Source organism: Plectrocnemia conspersa, unplaced genomic scaffold, assembly GCF_051122295.1.
Source record: "Plectrocnemia conspersa isolate PC_06_02 unplaced genomic scaffold, ASM5112229v1 ptg000012l, whole genome shotgun sequence".
Classification (NCBI taxonomy): domain Eukaryota; kingdom Metazoa; phylum Arthropoda; class Insecta; order Trichoptera; family Polycentropodidae; genus Plectrocnemia; species Plectrocnemia conspersa.
This window is the reverse complement of record NW_028277176.1, coordinates 9,993,979-10,016,272: the sequence shown is the minus strand read 5'-3', so window position 1 is coordinate 10,016,272 and position 22,294 is coordinate 9,993,979. Positions and strand designations below refer to the sequence as shown.

At 28.8% G+C, this 22,294-nt stretch overlaps 2 protein-coding genes across 2 annotated transcripts in view; one reads left to right on the top strand and one right to left on the bottom strand.

Moving 5' to 3' along the window:
• LOC148228159 (popeye domain-containing protein 3-like) overlaps positions 1 to 22,294 on the top strand; it is a 37,726-nt gene that overhangs the window by 2,576 nt on the left and 12,856 nt on the right. The window contains exons 2-7 of the mRNA XM_088199052.1: positions 9,240 to 9,298; positions 9,371 to 9,455; positions 9,545 to 9,726; positions 9,802 to 9,933; positions 12,883 to 12,990; positions 17,585 to 17,855. Coding sequence (XP_088055178.1) covers positions 9,240 to 9,298; positions 9,371 to 9,455; positions 9,545 to 9,726; positions 9,802 to 9,933; positions 12,883 to 12,990; positions 17,585 to 17,855 — 837 coding nt within the window. The remainder of the gene's footprint in view (positions 1 to 9,239; positions 9,299 to 9,370; positions 9,456 to 9,544; positions 9,727 to 9,801; positions 9,934 to 12,882; positions 12,991 to 17,584; positions 17,856 to 22,294) is intronic.
• LOC148228158 (larval cuticle protein 65Ag1-like) overlaps positions 4,835 to 22,294 on the bottom strand; it is a 100,477-nt gene continuing 83,017 nt past the window's right edge. Inside the window, exons 2-3 of the mRNA XM_088199053.1 lie at positions 5,218 to 5,273; positions 4,835 to 5,152 (exon numbers count right to left, since the gene is read on the bottom strand). Of these exons, the coding sequence (XP_088055179.1) occupies positions 4,835 to 5,152; positions 5,218 to 5,226 (327 nt within the window). The 5' untranslated portion in view covers positions 5,227 to 5,273. The remainder of the gene's footprint in view (positions 5,153 to 5,217; positions 5,274 to 22,294) is intronic.

The following is a 22,294-nucleotide window of genomic DNA, read 5'->3' as shown; positions in this document are numbered from 1 at the left end:
AAAATATATATGTTGTGACATGGTTTTAAAATGTTCATCAAGGTATATTTAGCTAGCTAACATTTATTTGGTATTCCCAGAATGCTTGCAAATCCCCAGGTTGAGCTATCCATTCTAAAACCAATTAATAGATGCTCTTTACAAAGTGGAGCAATTATTCCACTCCTAGTAGTTCACATTTGAAATTCAGCGAGAATGCTCGTGCAGTCGTAGCACAAAAGCACGTTCCCTTTTTGAATAAAGAAGTTATGTACTCGTACGTAATGTACATTATGCCTCATAAAAGTTGTACTCTGAGGTTGCTTACCAAATAAGCACGAAATTTTCTTACTCAAGTTCTATGAGATTATTTCTTTAATGTAACAAATTTAAAATCTACATAGTTAATATAATATAAATATTATACATTATTTATAAACCTACCTGGATTAATATTATTATTTATAGATTAGTTTGTTATAGGAACAATAGATACTCGATTATCTGTCTCAATGAAACACAATTCAAGACATTTTCATGATTTATTAATGCACAAACACCTTTGTATATATTAGGCCATTTGTTTCATTTGTCTCTCTCTTAAAATGTGATCTTGAATATTGATTAAAAAAAACTATAATTTATTAATGTAGACTACTGATAATCTAATTTTACACCATTTCAGTTAGAATGCAAAAAGAGTTTGTATAAATAATTTGTATAAATTACTGTTAATAACGAAAAACAAATATAAAAATCTGATATGTAGATAGATAGCGAACAAACAGTAAACTTTTCACCAAGTTCCTAAATAATTTTTATCATGCGATGAAAATAGGTTGTTCGTAGTTGTATTAAAAAAAATAGCGATCGGCGTCTATTTTAAATTTAAAAAATACAATTTTTGATATGATTAGTAATGATCATAAATAAATCTCAGGGAGAATCTCTCAAAATGTCTGAAGAAGATTTAGATTTTTAGCACTATATATGCCATAGTTTTATAATATAACATCCCAATTTTCAATAAAATAGAGCTAAGCAACGCCGGCTATAAATAAAAACCTATTATAGTATACGATACCAAGAGTGATATGACGAAAATATATCATTAGGTCAGAAGTAGGAACTTAAATAAAATGGGACGTGACGATGCTTTATTCGAGGGTGTTTACGTCATTATCCAGCCCGACCACCTGTAGGGCGATTCCCAACCCCCCGATCCTTAAAAGCAGCCCATTCCCATCGTCTAATGACCGGGAATTATCCCGTCACGAGTCTCCCCTTCTACGTGGTCAATAAATATTTCGTCCTGGGAAAACGTCGTCGTGAAATTTTGATGCGATCGTACGTACATATCTTAGCTACGAGAAAGAAGCGCGCAATTTTGCGCCCCGGGACTAAAGAAAAGGCGTGATGATACGTGGCGTGCGACCGAAATGGATTATCAAAGTATCAAAGAATACACATGTCAATATGGGGCGATCGGTCCTTGTTATTGTTGGCGTCGCGTGTTTAAGGGGTTAAAGTCAACACGTGTCGTTACGGTGCCTTCCAGTTGTTGACTTGTTAAATGCAAATATTTTCGTTGCCTTGATTTGTTCGAAAGGGAGTGGGCATAAATCTAAATTAAATATTTGACAACGAGAATAGAGTGTATATGTGTCTTTGTGTTCGGTGTACTTTGAGTTATTTGTGTTGTCATAAATTTTATTGATGTTTAATAAATTTGGATGATATTGGTGAAAACGACGTATGAAAATGTTTGTGTGTATCGTGTAAGAATGTTGAAAATTTAATTTAACTAATGTAATATAAATGGCGAACATCATAATTAGCAAAAATGTGAATGTTTCAATTAGTGTGATAAATTACCCTACGCACGACCTTCGTTGAAAACTTAATTATGTAAATATTTCAAATTAAGTTTAGTAATAAAATAAGATTCTTTTCTTAAGAGACATAGCATTTAATTGATACAAAAAATGTTATCTAATTTCTTTTCAGCGAAATAATGCATTTACCACGCGATAAAATATACTATTGCAAAATACAACAGTATATATTTATAACTTTGTTCGAAAAGTACTAAGCACTTTTCATACAAATACTTTCATTATTTACTTTAAAAATGCATTGTTGCATTGTACATTTATTTTATAATTCATATTTATAAAATTAGGTTATTATATCACAATTTATGTCTATGGAAAACTAGGTGTTGATTTCAATCTATGGGTTTTATTTACTTAAATATTGTTAATGAACAATATCAAGTAAATATTAAATTTACTTATTAAATATATTTATAAAGGGAAAAAATGGTTTCTTTTAAAAATCGCTACAAAAAATGCTTAGTATATATATATATTTATATTAGAGTCAAATATAAATATATGCAAATTTCAAATATATTAATGCAAAACCATCGAAGCTCGAGTTTACTCCTAGTGACTCAGATTACTGAGCAAAATTTTACGATTGAAGTGGAAAGGCTGCATTTATTTAGACTATTTAAGTTATATATTATATAAGCTTATACTGTAACATTTGTATCGATTTTGTATGAGATATATTGGTAGCGAGCTCAGATCTGAACTCATGTTTTTCCAAGTAAAAATTATTTTTTCTACATCGAAAATCCAGCTTATATTGTTAAATAAATAGGATAAAATCAAACATTCTTGGCTGGTATTAGAATCCAGTTATCATCTTATAAGAAGCGCATTTGTTGGCAAATGTTTGCGTGAAACTGGCTTTCACGATTTTCACCATTTTTTGTATGACTTTAAAAAGGTCGCTAATCTTAAAAAGACTTATTCCTTTGTTAATTAAATAGTAGCAGTCTACAATAAATTCTGTGTATGAAATAAAATTTTAGTGTCATATTGCTTATTTTTTTCCTCCAAATTCCTTTCTAGCGGCTGCTAAAACGCCATTCTTTTATACACTTTCGTAATAACTCTACATTAAGTAAATTATAGCTTCATTAGTTCAATTACAATATAATTTCATTGCAAGGATTTAAATTGGTCGCCACATATTATTTATTTTCATATAGCGCATAAAGATTTATATTTACTTTTACAAAAACTGTTGTAACTAAATCAGATATATACTACATACACTAATAATAATAAAAAGTAATATTATAATAAAACCATAAAAAAATGACGGAAATAAATTATATAAATTATTATATTAGCAAAAAAAAAATCAAAAATATGTATATTTATCAATATTTTTTAGCGATTTAAAAAAACTATAGGCAGTATAAGAATTTTCAATATTGATTAAGTAATACTAGAAACGACAATTGAGGTTTTTAATAATGAAATTGAGATCTTTAAAACATCAATGGTTTGTCGATAACTTAAGCTATATACAATGAAAAAAATATTTGGCGTCAACAATTAATCGAGCAGAACACCCATTATTGCACAATAACCACAATTTTCCAAAAGTTAATAATATCTAATTAACACAGTATTTTTAACTACAACCTTAGTCATATAATTAAATATGACACTCGTTCATAACGATACTTTTTACATTGCATTAAATTGCATTGTTGTTTGCCTCCTTTGATAACGATTATGGGCCATCTGGAGTCTGTTTTTACTAATAGTCGTCCACTTTAAGTTTACTTTGGTATACAAGTTTGATAGTGCATTTATTTATTAATTTGACATATTTCGATATGTATTCGTGGCTGAAAAGTTTGGCATTTACATAGTTGCAAGGGCAAAACCGGCATTAATAGAAGTCTTCAACTTCATTAAATCATTAGCTAAAAAAAATGAAGCTGTAGATTAACGAGGGAAAAATAAAATATACAGAAAGATATTTTCTGAAAATATTTGCACAGATATTATGTCAAGAAAAATATTTTTAGCATTTATTATATTTATGTTATGTAGTTATTTTACATCTGCAATATATAAAAATACGGCATTCACACGTTTAATGCATCTCTCTATCTTATGTTTCGTCGCTAGATTTATTAAGGTAATTTAATTTAATTTTTAATGATTTATTAGCATTGATTCGGTGATATTTAAGAGCATTGTAAACTATATTTAATAATATAAAACATGTGGAATTGAAAACAATAAAAGAGCTTTATTTTGTATCACAACCTCTTAATAATTTTTTTAACTATAATTTTCTTGGCGTGCATTCTGAGTGGCAAGAAACATTATTGCTCATATTTAACCATTATGTAACAAAGCAGTCGAGTCTAGGAATAATAGTTAGAATATTGTAACGGCGTTACGTGACGCCGTTAAAGCACGTCTACAAAAACGGCGTTCGAAACAATCGCCGTGTACGTTTAACGGAGTCTATGGAATTCAACGATCGATTTTAATTTCAGGCTTCGATGTAAGAACTTTCAAAAATGTGTTTCTTTTTCAAACAATATCTTTGAACAACTTTATTGTATTCAATGTTGTAGATACGTTATTATATACGATTATATTAAGTAAAATTATAGGAGCAATTGTGTACTTATATCATTTATTAATTTTCCACTTTTCTGGCACGCGTTGTACACATTCATCATCCCTGAACCGAAAAGTAGTTTGGACATACATATATTTACGTACATCTTTTATATAGGTATGCTTTATATATCCACACGGGCCAGTATATCATATTTACTTACGCTTTTCAAACAAAGGAGTGTTCATAAAGTTCTAATGCACGTACATGTGTTGTGTGTATAAAGTAAGCACAAAAATGTCTACTAATATGAGTATTGCTTATCAGAGGTTTTAGGTATACAAAATTGATGTTAAATTAACTTGTTTTTGTAGTATTTTTTTATTTGCGCTTATAAGATAAAAACCAGTATTTAGGCAACAACAGATTTGGGCAAATGGTCTCCGATGACATGGAATCCATTGATGTCAGCAACGTATTTAGTACGGAACACTTGTCCATCGGGAGCAGTGAAAGTGTATTCTCCTTCCTTGACGAGTACTTTGTCTTTGTTGTCAAGGGTTGGCTTGAGGACTCCTTGTTCGCTGACTGAGGTTCCATCGCCGCTCAAGTACTTTAGGGTGAATTCTCCATTGGAGTCATGGTGTTCGGTCCTCTCCAACACTGGGATGAACTTGATGGTATCGGCAGCAGCGATGGCTGCGACGGCCAGGAAGGCAAAAGCAATGATCTAAGTGCATCATAAATAAAAATTACAATTTATTATTATAATAAAAAAATAGTTTTAGAACTCACGAATTTCATGTTGAAGTAGTGGTGGCGATGTGATCTCGATGAAGACCAAATGCGTTCTATAATTTTAAATGGTTTTCATTGATCTATTTATACCATTATTTAACAGTAATTTTGTGTAATCGGCATGCAAAAATTAATGATAGGCAATAGAAAAATCATTAAGATTCATTATTATATACAAAATTAGTTTTGTCAATTAATATACTTAAAACTAAATGTTTTATATTTTTTATTAAAACATAATATAATACATATATTTGATCATTTTTAAACTTCAATCGTTAGGTAAAAATTGTCAAATGTCGATGATTTAGCTCTTTTGTCATTCATTTCCTGTCGCTTGAAAGATAAATTACAAGCAATAAATTTACAATATACATATAAATATTATCTACGTAAAAATACATTAAATCATTTTCACGTGGAAGGTGTAACCTTCGTTTTATACATTCTTATTGTATTTACATATAAACAGCTAAAGTGCATTTCGTAATAAATCAAACGATCATTGGCAATTACGGAATATAATTTTCGTGATAAATGGAAGGTGATATATCACATATATAATTCTGTGTTTCTTTGTATTTGATCCTGCTTTAGAATCAGCTTTTTTATTATTCAATATGTCCTCATGAGGCGTTAAGAATGTAACTTATATTTTCTAAAGTTAAGTAGCTTCAATTTTTTAATAGTCTTGTTCGCTTTTTCTGGAGTTACTTTAGTAGCTGCAGTCCGTTTTGCCCCTAGAAAAAATATATTTGTCATCAATAAAAAACAGATAAAACTTTATTTGAAATATATTTAGAAAGTCAAATAAAGCTACAATAATTCGTTGAATCTACTCTTAATCTTTACGTTTCATATATTCCGTGTATTTTTATCATTATTAAAAGCTTAAACGCACAGTTATGTTACAGAAAAGGTTTGCCAAAATGATATTTTTCCCATCAATGTGCAGTAATTGAATTTGTATATATATATATATATATTTCCAGGTGTGCTCAATGTTTAAGGTGTGTATCCCCAGTTGTGGTCTGTATAGAGTTAAACATTGCTCCCATGCGTCGTAAACTACGTTTCCAGACTTTTAAATATTTCAAGCGTGCTGCTCTACGTGAGCCAAATATGAGAGCTCTGAAAAATTTCGTCTACTCTCTTGCGCGACCTCAAAACGGAGATCTCAATATTCACTGCTTGTTAAATATTGAAATGTTGGTTTTGACACGAAACGGATGCGGTGGCTAGAAAAAATGTGAAACACCCCATTAATTGCATCAAACTGCTGGGCGATTTTTTCAGAATCACATTTAATCGATTTGTAGGATAAATGAACTTTATCAATTAACACAATCTTAATAAATAATCCTGGATTATTGCTTATTAAAAAAAATTAAACTTAATTTATAAATTTAAAAGAGTTTGAAATATTAAATGTATAACATATAAATAATAAATTGCATTCTCCTCGAAACACAGTGTAGCCAATTTAATTCATATAATTTAATAACGTTCCAATTAGTCACGAAGCTCATTTGTGAGTATAACTAATAATTAGCTAAGCTTATTTATATTTCAGCTTTATTTTGCTTTTTTATTTACTTTACTTATTATGATCATTTAACACGTATGGTGATGGTGAACCGCTGTGGCGAAACTATAATAATAGTAGAGGCAATCTTAATGGCACGTTCTTAGAAATTTCTGAAAACTGAATTATTTTTTTTTTTACATAATCCTAATTTATGTTTTGATGTTTAACATGCTTGTACCATAGCTTAAATTGATAAGATTAAATTGCTTTAGTTTTTTTAATACCATAAATTGCTTTAGTTTTTTTATAACCATATTTTTAACAGCAACACTATATGATATTCCAATCATGCCCAATTTTCAAAACATTTTAGATGTTTCTATATTATTAGAAACAAAAAAGTAAATTTTTATACCCAAATTAATTAAATATTGCCTTGGTTAGTTGCGAATTATTGTATATGTTAGGTTTATTGCCAAATAAACCTAAGCACGTTTATAGTGAAGCAAATTTCTTATAAGTTCACTCATTTTAATGAAATAAATTTAAAAACCATAGAAAAAAATAATTTTTGGATATTGTTGGTTTTATTATTAGTAGAATTTTCTCTAAATTTTATAATGGCTTTTCTTTATAAATATTTAGTCGTATATTGGTATTATCATGTTTAAAATATTTCCCAACTTTGGATTCAATATTTTTATACTTATTTAAGATTTGTTTTTTAAAAAATATAAGTAAAAATTCATAATAACTGAAGGGTTTTACGTCTCTAATGATGAGTATTTTGAAAATCTGCTGCATTATATATACTAAAGAATAATAATTACAATATATACGTGTATGATAAGGACAATGTCCTTTCTGGAAGTATTTAGTAAATTTATGAGTAAAATATATAAAACTACTAATTTGGTTATTTATAGAAAATATTAGATATTGAAGTAACAAACCACTTATAAAAGTTTAATTGTATTTAAAACATTAATTAAAATAAAAATATTTAAAACACCTTTTTTTTTTAAAACGGAATTTATAAATTTATTAATATGTTTTTTTTCATCACAAGTCTACTAAATTATATTACTGTTTAATAAATATTTTTTAATGTAATACTGATATTTTAATTTCACCTTTTTTCTTATTGTTGCCGATTTTGATTTTGTTTACTGCTACACAGTACATTTCAGTGAACTATTTTCTCAAATTCAGTAGCTATGACATGTTTTTTGATTTCTTATATTAAGACGAGATATTCAAGCTTTCTTATCTTGATGTTCCGCCGCACTTTTTATTCTTTTGCCATATATCGGAGGACTATAATTCTATCCACTCATAAAATTTGGAACATTAGTCTATAGAGTCACATCTAAAAGGTCATTACTTTTCGGATTAATTTTTGATTTAAGGTCTATGCTTCTACTCCGTATATGAAAATAACAAAAATATTAAAACAAACCATGCTTATTCTTAGCTAAAAGCTTAGGTTATAGATGGAGAATAGAGGTCTTATTCCGAGAATAAGTTAATGAATCTTCATGGGATGAGTCCCATTTCTCATTCACCCAGTACGCACGAAATTGTACTTTTGTGTCACTCTCCATCGATTTATTGTTGATGGATACGTTTGGTGTAACAGGTTTTTAATAATGAAAGTATCATTTGAATCAATATATTTACTCTTTAGTATTTGAAAAAGAAGTTTGTAGCACACCTTCATTAATATTCAGACGAATTTGTACAACGACATTTACGTTATATAGAGCTTCTCTTTTATGAAACCAAACTGAGTGTTGCTCTTGACTTCCTCACTCTATTGTGAATGGTTTTAATTTTTTAAAATATGTGGCGCATTAAGTATTTGGCTTTTAAAAATATTAAATTAAAGTGGATTTTAACCAGTCATTGGGAATCCCACAAAATACATAATCTTGTTAAAAAGTTATGTCTTCTAACAGTTTCATCAGTTTGATATTTACATCATCTGGCCCTACTGATTTTCTATATTTTTTTTGACAACTATATATCATACAGAAATCCTTTATTGGTCTCTACATTATAATTTTACAAAGCATCTCTATCATCATGCTCGAAAACTCGAAGTTTTTCTTTCTACATTTCAGATTATCATCTAGATATATCAAGAATAATTTTGCGTTTTTTTATCTTTTAATGTGGGTGAAGTTTCATTTTTAGTAATTCCTAAAGTTTTTTTGATTTATTCATGTATGTACGTTGAAGACGTGATCTTTCTTTGCATTTGTCAGATATCCAATTTTTCTTTGTTTTTATAATTTTCATCTTAATTAAGTAATATAAAATAAGAAACGGCTGATTTTGATTTATATAATATATGTATATTTTAGTATTATGAGTTTGTTAAGAAGAAACAACCACTGAACCACAAATGGAATGTGAAATTTATATTATTAAGAGTTTAATGTGTAGACATAAAATTTATTATTATTTAAAATAACATTAATTGTTACAGGACCGTGGTACTGGCCTTGGTGTGCATCATGGAAACCATCACAACATATAATGTTTCAGGTTTGTGAAAAATTACTTTAATTTACCCTCTTTATATAAAAAAAACTAAAATCAATTTTAAATTTCAAACAGATATCATACGTTCTCTTTTTGGCTTCGTATTCAGCGCCATGTACCAAAAAGGGTCAACTATTTATGCATAGCACTTTGATATTCGGTACGTATTACACAAATTTTATTCTCAAAATATTTAACTTGGATTAAATATGTATTTTGAGATGCATTAACTATTCAACACTATTGCAGCATACTTGCTGTATTCGATATGGGCATGGCAAGTAATTTGCGCTCCAGACGTTTTCACGTGGAACTTTTCGTTCTTTCTCGTAAACATAGCGCACGTGGTTTACATTATCTACCAAATGAGACCAGTAAAGTTTGATCCGGAGCTCGAGGAAGCTTACCACAACCTTTTTGAACCCTTCAAGGTACGCAGTATACGTATACGTTTGTATGAATGTGTAATGCGCGTTTCTATATATTATGCATGCTCCTAATTTCAGGTGTCAAGAATTCAGTTCAAGAGAATGGTCTCTTCGGAATTCGCGCAAATTATGTCACTACACGCAGGAGAGGCGTACGCCATGCAAAATTTAACGAAGACCGATCGATTAGGGTTGCTGCTGTCGGGAAAGGTACATATGATATATTAATAATGACAATAATTAGGAAACTTTATTTGTTTTGTGCGATGTAGGGTCGCTCGCTGAGACTGAAACATTTAAAATCGATTAATATTAGGTTGCTGCTTATGACATACATATTGCAAAATTTTATTAATTTTAATTTACACCATTATATTTGACAATAAACAATATTAGTTTATTAGAGTTGATTAAGTCTCAAAATGTACTTTAAACAGCAACTTGATTGTTGAAGACCTGTGAGGAGTTGTCAAAATACTTAAAATAAGTCTGTTGGCGAAATGCTGGATGAGCAAACATTTCATATCAACAGCTTTTTCGATTGACCAGTAAAACAACCAAACGTAGCAATTCTTAATGTAATTTTTCGATTTCTTGTCAGTAGAATGGTTCCGTCGGGATTCAAATAATGATATATATTGTTAAAAGTGTTCGCTACCGCTTTATCTGAGGATTCACAGGTGTCACAGCAGTAATCACTTGATTGCAGATCATCAAACTTGTTAGACGGTTCGTATCTGAACGGTAACTAGTACACATTGTAGTTGCCAAGATGAAACAGTTTTTTTATTTCTATAAAGATAAGCGTGTAAAGATGTTGTCCTTTGGATTTATGAAAAAAGTAGAGCAATTTTGAGCCATCCATATTTCCGTTATTTAAATTATTATAGTACTAAACATTTATTAAAAACGAAAACATTGAAAAGTTTGAAAACAGTTCAAAGAGTTTGGAATATAATTTTTCTATGTGGATCTTTGGCCATTTGGCGATCCAGGCCATCCAGGCGTAAACACAGTCATAAATGTGAAATTAGCAAAAGTTTTCTGGTTAGCGCACACGTACTACAGCCAAATACCTAACTAGCCACTTCCCTTCCGGATTCGGGATGTGGAAATTTGCAGCCAGGGAAGACGCGACTTTCATCAGTTTTAATGCGTCCGCGGAACTATGCCAGGATATTTCTGCCAAAATGACCGACCCTCTGGCTCAGCGTTTTACACCTTAGTTTTAATAATTCCGCTAAACAAACCGAAATCGAGTTGGACAGATGCCACAGCCAGCTTCATTAACTTTTCACCATTACATATTATGACAAAGGCATCATTGAGGGTGACAATAAAGCGAAGGGAAATAAACTTCGTTCATAAAAATGTGGTGGCGCAATCAACGGAAATACGTGAATCATATTCAAAGCTTGTACATTTATATATATTTAGTATTAATTTTGTTAAATTTATAACTATAAAATTGAGAAAAGGAATCTAATTAATATTATCTATGAATTACATAAAAAGGTTTTTCAATGAGTCTTTTTTATACATCATCATCAAGAAGGGAAAATATAGCATTCTAACAACATAAACTGATTCGCCTTTAAAATGCACCTACATTAGTTTTTTTTTACTAATAACAGCTACTGTGACAAAGCTCATAACTTAAAATATTGGTATGTCAAATCAATTTAAATAAATATCAATGCCATTAATCCATTTCTGTCAATTAAAATAGTAAATACATAATTCTTAAATTAATGATAAAGTTTATTTTAAAGTTACGCGATATGTTTTTTTTTTTATCGTATGTTGAGTCATTTTTTTTTTAAATTGTCAAGTCACTTGTAAGTACAGGTTCTATTGTATTTTGTATGATTTCTTCTTCTGTGCTGAAAGATAATATTTTATTAAATAAATGTAATTTATATAACCCCTTTTTTGTAAATAAACTATTATTTTAAATGTCAGAAAAAGCTTTTTTTATATATCTATAATGTTTATTGAAACAAACTATATTACATTTACTAAAAAATTAAGATTCACAATTAAAATTTTTTTTTTATTTTATTTATTGTAAAGATTATATTTTTATTACATTTAAATAAAATATTTTACTTGTCGCTCTGAAAAATCCAATTTTCTTGAAAAGTGATATTGATGTGTTTAATTTTTTTGATGTTTTTCTTAAATTAATAAAAACAAGTACCTTGAACTAAAGAAATACTTATTATTTTATAAATGTACAACAACTTTTGGTATGACGTGTGTAAGTCTAATGAAAATCAAAGTATGTGCGACAAGGGACACCTATTGCCGTAATCAACAATTAGGCAAGTGTGCAACAATAATGACCCTGCGTTGTCGTCATATTTTATAACCCTAATTACATCAGACCTTACGTTTCATAATGCATATCGTCATTAGGTAACTTGATATTGCTTTATATATACATAGTTCTGGTGTACTGCACGGCCATGATACTTACTAGAAAATCTTGTTTTCTGGCAACCTCCAGTTGCGTAATTGCAATTATCTGTCGTGTTTACACGTATTATGAATCTGCCTAACATCCCAGAAAATGGAAAGCTGTGTATAGCAGGAAAACAAACCGGAACTCTTAATGCATTGTACACAAATGTGGAGGTCGCATAAGCATACGACATGTATAGTAGTAAATATACTAAAATAAAAGGTTGAACGTCACTGCTCATATATGGTGGGTTAAGGTATATACCTGATGTGAGTGTAGCTCTCATTTTTCCTTAGGGAAGTGCCCAAGGCTTCTAGGTGCACTTTTAAATTGTGACTCTTATGTGTTCATAAAAATGATACCTGTGACTCAAGCACTACGTGCAAGATGATATATTATTAAATAAACTTCTTCACTAAAATACATAGATATTATATATATTAGAATATAAAGAATATCTTCACTTAAAAATATGTTTGTACTTTGTATTTATATGCTTATTCATTTTAGTGGAATATATTATAATAAAACAAGCTCGATGTCATAATATTCTGAAAAAAAACTTAAATTACACTTTTGACATTCAGAAAGATAATTAATGTTGATATTTAAATATCAAGCGATTGATTTATGTACAATATCATAATATAAATATATTTTTTTTTTACTTATAATAACATATAATTTTTTTGCAGGTTAACGTACTAAGTGGACAACAATTTTTGCATCCAATACTTCCCTGCGAATTTCTTGATTCTCCTGAATTTGAATCAAGCAGAGCTACAGTAGATGAAAAATTTAAGGTAATTCATTTTTTGTTATTTATTTAACAAGGGTGTATGTATTTTTTTTATTATGCTAGGACCTTAATTATTTTATTATGTAAAGATACAAACAATTGCAATATGCTTAAACATTTGTTATTCGATTTGTATTTTAAAAATTATATTTTAAACTTACTTTTAATAAAAATATGCATTTTTCGATACTTGACAAAAATGTAGTTAATTCTAAGACTACATCTAAATAATTATGTCTTTTAACTTTCAGTGGTTAGTACACACTTTTTTTTATGTACAATACAAAACTTTTATTGGTATATAAGGCGTGACTTAACTAGGACATGGATTACCATTTTTAGGTAAACCGGTATTACCAGTAAATAAAGCTAAATTCCATATCCATATAATTTTTACTTTTTGACGTAGTTAACGTTAAAATCGTACTCTCGGTTGTAACAATATTTTTAATAAAATGCAACTTACAGTCGTAGAATCGTTGCAAAGAAGCATTAATAGTTGTAATTTAGAGATATTTTATTAAATGTTATTAGCACAGAAGAAAACAAAATTAAAATTTATTAAGCCAATTTTCGTAAACGCAAAAAATACTATTCGCAATCTAAGTGAGATAAATAATATATATAAAAAAATTATAATGGGCTATTGAAATATTTCTTGTAGCATAAAAAGTGTTTGAAATATCTTAAATGCATAACTCTGGTTTTGTATCGTCAATCCATGGTTAAAATGATCTACCTGTATGTATTATCTTGCATTTAAAAAATACAATACAAAATGCATTGATATCGTATGTTCAAAATGCATTCGCAAATTTGCATTTTTCCATATTTCGTAGAGAATTGAATTGGTAATTCACCGCTGAAAACATACCGGAAAATAAACTCGTTTCAGTTCAATATGAAAAGGCGGTGTTTATTAAGTTTTTGCGTTTGTATCAAACCGCAGTTCAATTCCAAGCGATAAATTCCATTCGACAATACCGGTGGCTGTTAGCAAAATGAGTTTTCGTTGCTTCCGTATACGTACATTCTATTAAATAATAGTAGATAAAAGTGCAGTTATTCGGAGACGATATTAGATGCCAAATTGTGTAATATTTTCAGTTAAAATTGGCACGATTTATGTATTTTCTTTTAATATAATCAGTCATAAATTTAACGCTTTGTATTAAATATTTTTTCATAGTATAATTATTATTTTGTTTAATCGAACTTTAATTCGGAAACGTTACAAAATGATTTATGGTTGCCATTAGGCGTTATTTCGACAATATTTTTTATCATGGAGGAAACATGGAATATTTTAAGAACTTAAAATGTTTTTATTATGTGTCACACAGTTAAAGTTCATACAACTGTGAACAGACGATTAAAAAGTCGGGCGTTGCGCGAATAATAATTTTCCTGTGCGGATGTGTATAAAAAATATTGCAACGGGATTTATTTTAAAATTGCATTTATCATCAGTATCGTTTTTTTAATCTTTAGTCAATAATTTAGGAATACAACTTGTGTATGTGCGTTTAGTTCAATATGCAATAAATTTGCGGAAGTTTAAAGGCTTTAAACATGTCTTAATCAGTACCACACGTTGTTCCGAAACAATAATCTACTTGGGTATTAATACTAATACACAAGCCCTTTCAGAGAAAATTCAATACCCGGGTCATCTAATATTTTGTAGGTTCTACAAAATTGAAAAAATGTGAGCAAGACAATAAAATCAATTTATTCGATTATAAAATTATTTATTTCACAGATAATTTTAATATCTAAATCACACCAGATTTATAAAATTCTGGGGATAAAATACTGATTCCTGAAACTGTCATTATTAAATACATTTTCAACAGTAGTAGTATAATATATTATTATGTGATAAGATTCTAGCCATTAAAGGATGTTATAAAAATACTACTGAACAATATCATTATATTTAGTCTAAACACGATCTTAAATTTTGTTTTAAATGATCCATTTATAAGTACATTATATATTCACATGGCATCGTGGCAATATTTTCATAAAATTTGTGCATTCACTCCGCCATTCCCCTTATATTTTCTTTCATGTATTTGTAAGTCTTCGCTTTCATAAATAAAGCATCGTTCTTTATAAGCAAATATACTTTGAACTTTTACTTTACTTCTATATAATTCGAGTGCGCCATGTGGTAGCAACAAATTTGTTTCCTTAATGCGTATAAGTAGCATATCCTATATATACACACACGAAGTAGCTAAGTAATTGCCGGCAAACTTGTAATTTTACGACAGTGTATATTACGTGAGTTATTGCGAATATTTTTAAGCGCGTTTCGCACGAAAGCCTCTTCTTGTGTACAAACAATTTCGCGTGTCGTCCGAAAAATATATACGTCACTCAAACTGACACTGGCGACAGTGCAGAGTCAAACAAAATTAATAACATGCTTCAGCATCCATCATCTCGTTTATCACTGCTCAAACGGACATGTCCGAATTTCAATTATATTTTTTTTCCGCTCCGGGCAAACATCACACGTGTTTGATATTGCGTGATTGTAATTCTAATCGATTGCTGAAAAATATGATTTATTATGAATAAAAATAATATCAATCAGTATCACCGATATCGCAATTTTTCTATAAATCAAAACGTACATCATAAATTTATTTTATCATTTAAAGAAGTGGTAAAAACCAATGAAAGCTTAACAGAGATAAATCGGTGGTTTATTTTGATTTAAAAATCGAATCTGACGTTTAAATTTCGAGTTCAGTGGATACAAGTCTAGCATATGATTGCACCAAGATTTTGCATGTCACGAATAACATGCGAAAGAGATAATTTTGCAAATGGTAGACAGATTTTAAATTTTCCTGCAAGTTTATATATATTGGATTTTGATATAATATTTTTAAGGTTTATTGAAAACTTTTTTATTTAGTTAATATATAGTTTCTGTTAGTTGTTAATACAAAATAATATCGTCTCAGTATGTCATATATATGGAGATATGATGGTCTTAGTAAAAATGTAGTTTAACGTCTGTCTCTGCCGAATGTGAATTGAAAACTTGATACTATCTCAACTGGAATAGCTTATTAAGCCCTTATATATGTATTTGTGATTGACTGTGTAATTTAGATTCTCCCAAAAATATGCCAGTCAGGATATTTTCTTAGTATCTGCTTGGTTAAAATAGCGGGACTTTTTTTGACCACTTAGCGATTTTCAGTACAAATTCCATTGATTCTTAGTCATTTTAAAGGACCAAATCTATTAGGAAATTTACATTTTTAACAATATTTAAATTAATTTTAAAATAATGATTATAGATAGTTCCTATATTATGCAGCTTTAACTTTACAAAATAAAAATGAAAATAATAATACGTAATTAACGTACGGTAATTTTTATCTGCGGTCTCTAGAGTGCCATAGAAAGTCGCGATCACGTCCCTTATTTCTGTCCGCCGCGGCTAAGACATTCAGATTTTTAGTGAGCTTGCAAAAACAAGGAATTTATCGTCTGCTGCTATGTGGGATGGTGCACATAAATTTTATGTATGCGTTACAATCTTTTTTTTTAATATTTATTAGTATAATTCAACAATTCTTGAACATTTTAATAATATTAGGTGTGTAAAAACTATGCATGTATTTAAACGTATGTATATGTATGTTTGTGTATAAATTTAATAAATATCAATATATGTATATTATCCTATATAATACGTGAATATCTATGCTGAAGAAAAACTTTATTATAAGTTAAAAGGGTCTGACGTTAATAGGATGACAACAAGAATTTCTAACTATCTTAAAGTAAATTAATAAGAATATGTTGAGCAATATTTTGTCTCTATTTCAAGATGAAAAGTATTATATATATATATATATATATATATATATATATATATATATATATATATATATATATATATATATATATATATATATATATATATATATATATATATATATATTATACAAAAAATACTATTCTTGAGCCTATATGTATCGAGCTAAAGGTCAAATAGTATTTGGAGTTAAATATGGCACAGGCAGTATCACACCTGTAGCTTTACTCGTTTTATTTTATTTCTCCTCTTCTTCCACTTCCTCTCAATATATTTTTTCCTGTTTGCCTCGACCCAATACCTTTGAAAATGTGGAGGAAAGCGCCACGTCATTTGGCTTACACGGTGATAAATAAAGTCTGGGAGGAATGTGAGAGCATCACGCCCATTGCTTCCATTGTGAGAAATAAAGCGACGATCGTTTATAGGATTTATTTACTACTTTTCTCAACATTCGAACGAAAGGTCGAACATTTTTACGTCCTTTCAGTATTAAAAAATACTACGCAATCGTGAAAGAATGCTGTAATGCGGAAATTGCAACCGCCATTACGACTGCATTAAGCTAATTTAATTACTTAGGTAATACCACATTGCTTGGTGCTAAACAGTGCAAAGTTAACATTATTGCGTTCAAGATAAAAATGTGTTCACGCCAGATTATCGCATAACTATAGCAGTTAAAAAGTACTTTTAATTCACAGTTTTATCAAACAAAACTAACTATGTATGCTTTTTTGTGTTTCACCAGGTTTCGATTGTGGCGGCCAGCTCGTGTCGTTATCTGTATTGGCAGCGTTCATCCCTTGAATATTTGTTCATTAAAGAGACCTATTTGGCTTCTGTGGTTACTACGCTAATAGCACGTGATATAACCACCAAATTGTATGCAATGAACAACAAGATAGTGACTGAGAAAGGCTCTCATCTCGACATTAGATTACCCAGCATCACTGGCAGTTTGGCGTCCACTGGCGAATTTAGAACACCGACCAAAATGCTAACCGCAAAACATCTACTAGGTAATATAAATACTATTATTTATTTTTTTAATTTATAATATATTATATTTGTAATAGTGTATGTATTTATATTGGTTGCTTTCGGTTCTAATAAATAATATGAATATAAAGATAATCAATCAAAAAAATATTGAAACTTTGCCAAATGCGCTTAACATATTCAAGTATTATATTATGTTACGTAAAAATTATGGATTTGCCTAATATATAATATGATAAATAAGCCATATTTATTAAGTAACTTTGTTGCTAAAAGTAATACAAATTTACATTTTTTTGTAAGAGATTAATTTATATACATAGATGTATCTAATTACATTTAATTACATGTATATGATTTTCCAATTCTTTTGCCTTATAAAATATGCAAAAAAAAATTAATTAAATAATTTTTATTAAATTCATTTATAAAAATCGTTATTAAAAATATTTATGGTATTATAGTAATTGAGTACTTAAATTATTTTTGTAATCAAGTTTGTTTTTAGTCTTTTTTATCATTTTTATGTATACTTAATATTTTAAATTTACGCCAAATTCATCGCTTTTAATATTATATTTTGTTTGGACAAAATACTTAAAATTATTTATTAAGTATACGACTCTCATTTTATAAATCAATCTTTATCTTTCATGTAATTCACAAGTTAATTTCTTTTTCCAAAATAATAAATTATAAAATATATATATGTTCCATATAAAATTGATTTTAATTATCAAATTAAAGTTTTCAGTTATAAATTATTATAGATTATTTGATATGAATTATTATAGATGATATTCTTATTAGGTTTTAGTTAAAAATTCATCATTTTTTAATACTTTTGCTTTAACAAAATACTTTAAAATTTATTTTTAATTGCATTTTTTTTATAATGCTGTATAATATATATTTATTGCATTAAGATTACCTTTGAGTTATTTTAAATAAAAAAATCAAATTGAAAGTATAAAAAAAAATGATAAAACAAGTTAGTTTTAGTAAAAGTTTTATTTTAATAATTATATTTTTCATTGTATCAATTTTATTATATTTTATCGCTACGACTATATGGTATTTTTCTGGGCTACTTTAAATTTTAAAGTAATAATAAGGATATATATAAAAAAATCAAAATAAGCATTATATTATATATACATTAGGTTTTAAAACCTTAGTGCTAAAAATTTTATCAAATGCAAACCCAGCGAAATATTGTATAAGCATAATACACTCTAAGTATGTATATGAATAACATATGTATCTATTATATACCATTATCTTAATACGAAGTATTATCCTCATTGTTACAACAATATTACTTTATAGATTGATGACCAAGAAGTGAGTGATATTGGAATAGGTACGGTATTATCTTAATCTTATTATTCGCGGTATATAAAACATACTTAAAAATATGACATAATACGATATGTAAAAGTGTGTTTTAGTTATAAACCTGCACACAATATTTTCACTATTTTAAGTGTTATCACATTTTTATTAGGTGTTATTTTGCAAACTTTCTTGCAAACTGAAATCACTTGTTGGTAGTACTGGCAATAAAATTGCAAATAGCACTTGGTTCTTTAACGAACCCTCTAAGTTGTACACTTATATAATTTGACCTTTAAATTGTTAAAAGGAGCAACTCACGTATGTATTATATATAATACATATAGTATATGTAAAATATATACCATAAGTTTTGCGTAGCAGATAACAATTTATAGCACTTTGCTCCTGCGTATGCATTTAGCCCCTAGCTAATATTAGAAACTGCCATTGTCCCAAAATTGTAATCTCACTTTTAATCCTGCGCTTTGTTATGAAGTGTGTTATTATATCGTAAATTCGGGTCATACGTTCATACCGTGGAAGAGATCGCAACCTTATGCAAATGAACGACGGCGCGTAACCGGGTCACGTGTTACGCGATCGTATATTTCACCACGTGAAACTGTATAGTGGAAAACGTGAAAAATAAAAGTCTAATTTAATAATTACACACGCGTTTCTCCACGGCGAAAATTTTAATTTATAGTGTTTACACGCTCTTCTTAACAGGTTAAGCGCCCGAAAGCGCTGACAAAATCGTTACGAAAATTAAAACGCGGTCGCGCAAGAAAATCTGATAAATAGAAAATTGCCTAGACACAATCTCGCCCTCGTATCTTATTTTTTAACTGCAAAGCGGTTAAAATACAAGGTGTCCCATAAAGAAATTACCTTTGTTTCACTTATTTTTTATTGTATGCTTTTCTGATTGAATTGTAGCTACAATCAACGTACTTGAAGACTTTTTAAGTATCCAAAAACCGGTGTAAAAGAATATTTTTATTGGTATTTTGATATAACCCATTTAATTCTGATTCAATTGTATAGACTTGTCATTCTTAACTCCATATATTGCAGACTTTACAAAATCGTTTGCGCTTTGGCATATTGGTTTGCGCATTGACCGTGAAAAAAAATGTCGCAAATACGCGTTAAAAGCGCCATAAACCAAAATTCTATTCATCTGTACGACTTGTCTACAAGTGCTTGTGTTATGCTGACGATAGTGGCGATCGGGGATCCCTAAATTTATCTTATGTCAACAACCTTTTTAGGCTTTAAAAGAGACTAACATAAAAATAATTATTCTTTAAAGGGGTCAATGTACATAGCAGGCAAAAAACACGTTTATTTCCATATAAGAGGCATATTTAATTAAATATTAATTATTATTATCTTTTTATTATTAAATAATATATTTTTTTTATAATACTTTTATTTGTGCCTTCAAAATGTTAGTCTCAATTACAAAGTTTTTTTTTTTGTAAAACCTAAAACTGTCTATTTATTTTACTAATTAATATCATGTTTTAAATCAGCAATCACTAAATAGTTTTTTTTATAAACGTCATTAAAAAATGTTGCTTATGAAAAAATTAGCTATAAATTATACTATAAAAATTCTGCACGCGTTGGGTATCGAAAAATAGAGTAATCTTGATAAATGGAATCAAGAAAAGCAGTCTCACCAAATGCATTGATTATAAGTGATGGTAATTAACCCTACGTTGCCCCAAATTAACCTTAATGAACTTTGAGGTTACTTTATGTAGCAATCTAGGGGCAATAGTGGAATATAAATACATGTTATTAAATTGGGTCCATCTCAGTGATATCATGCTTAAGCATTATCAATAATATCAATGACAGATTCAAAAGGGTGGTGTTCATTTTTATGACATTATTTAAATTAAAATAAAACAATAAATATAATTTCTGCTAGCATTTCTTCTTTTTATAACTTCATAATATTATAATGTACAGAAAAACTACTATAAATCAATATAGTAAAAAATAAGTTTTTACGCTTGGTCCAAGCAATTTAAATTAGATCAATTCATACTTGTTTTTATATTATATGTAGAGTGTACTGTACAAATATGTAGATTAGATTTAGAAATAGCCACAATTATGCAATGGTATTAGAGCTTGAATGTTTGAGTGAAACGAGGTTAATTTTAAGCTGAACCCGGATCAATCCAGTACAGAAGGGATTATCCCTCATCCCTTTGTGAAAATTTCGTGTTTACATTAGTCCACAGTTTAAGTTTTTATCCGTATTTGCATATTGAGAGGAGTTTAAAAGATAATATTTAAAATTATTTGTTATTTATTATTATTGAAATGTGTAATATAAAACTGTAAATAATGCTAATTATAACATTATACTTTAAATTATCTAAGAAATGTGCTAGTAAAAATTTGATTTATAAACTTTTGGACATATTGAAAATAGTATATGACTAGCTGTATAATATGCCTTAAAACTAAATTTATGCAGTAATAGTATATTTATGTATGTAGTGATCATACTTTAATAAAATCAAAATCTATTTATAACGATGATAGAGTTTATACTTAGCGGCACACGTAAACGCCAGAACAAATTTAATTTTTATCTTATCACCGTTCTGGGGTCAGCACCAATCTTGATTTCGACGTACACGAAACTTGAATAATTGCCTTACGTCAGTGCATTCTCTTTATTCTTGTGGCAAAGCAGAACGGTTAGGCGTAGGGTTCATGTCTCGATCGTAAGATAAGCTTTGACCTATTTTGCCACAGAACATAATTGTTTATCGCACACTTCTATTTAAGAATCAAATGCAACTTCTCGCACAATCGGACAAAGGTCTTCGGAACCTCATAGAGTCGGTTGGTTATTGCAACACTGGCAATCTAATCACAGAGGGTGGGAGCTATTTTAAAACCAGTGTAACTACACCACAAGCTACGGATGCAATAAAATGGTGCCAGGACACGAAACATGGAAATGAAGTTTGTGGTCAAGAGCAGTTACACGTGTAATTATTGGAGGACGAACAGAAACGACCGTTTTTATATTTCTTTATCACATTGTTTTATATTCATATTTATATTCATAAAATATTATTTTAATATA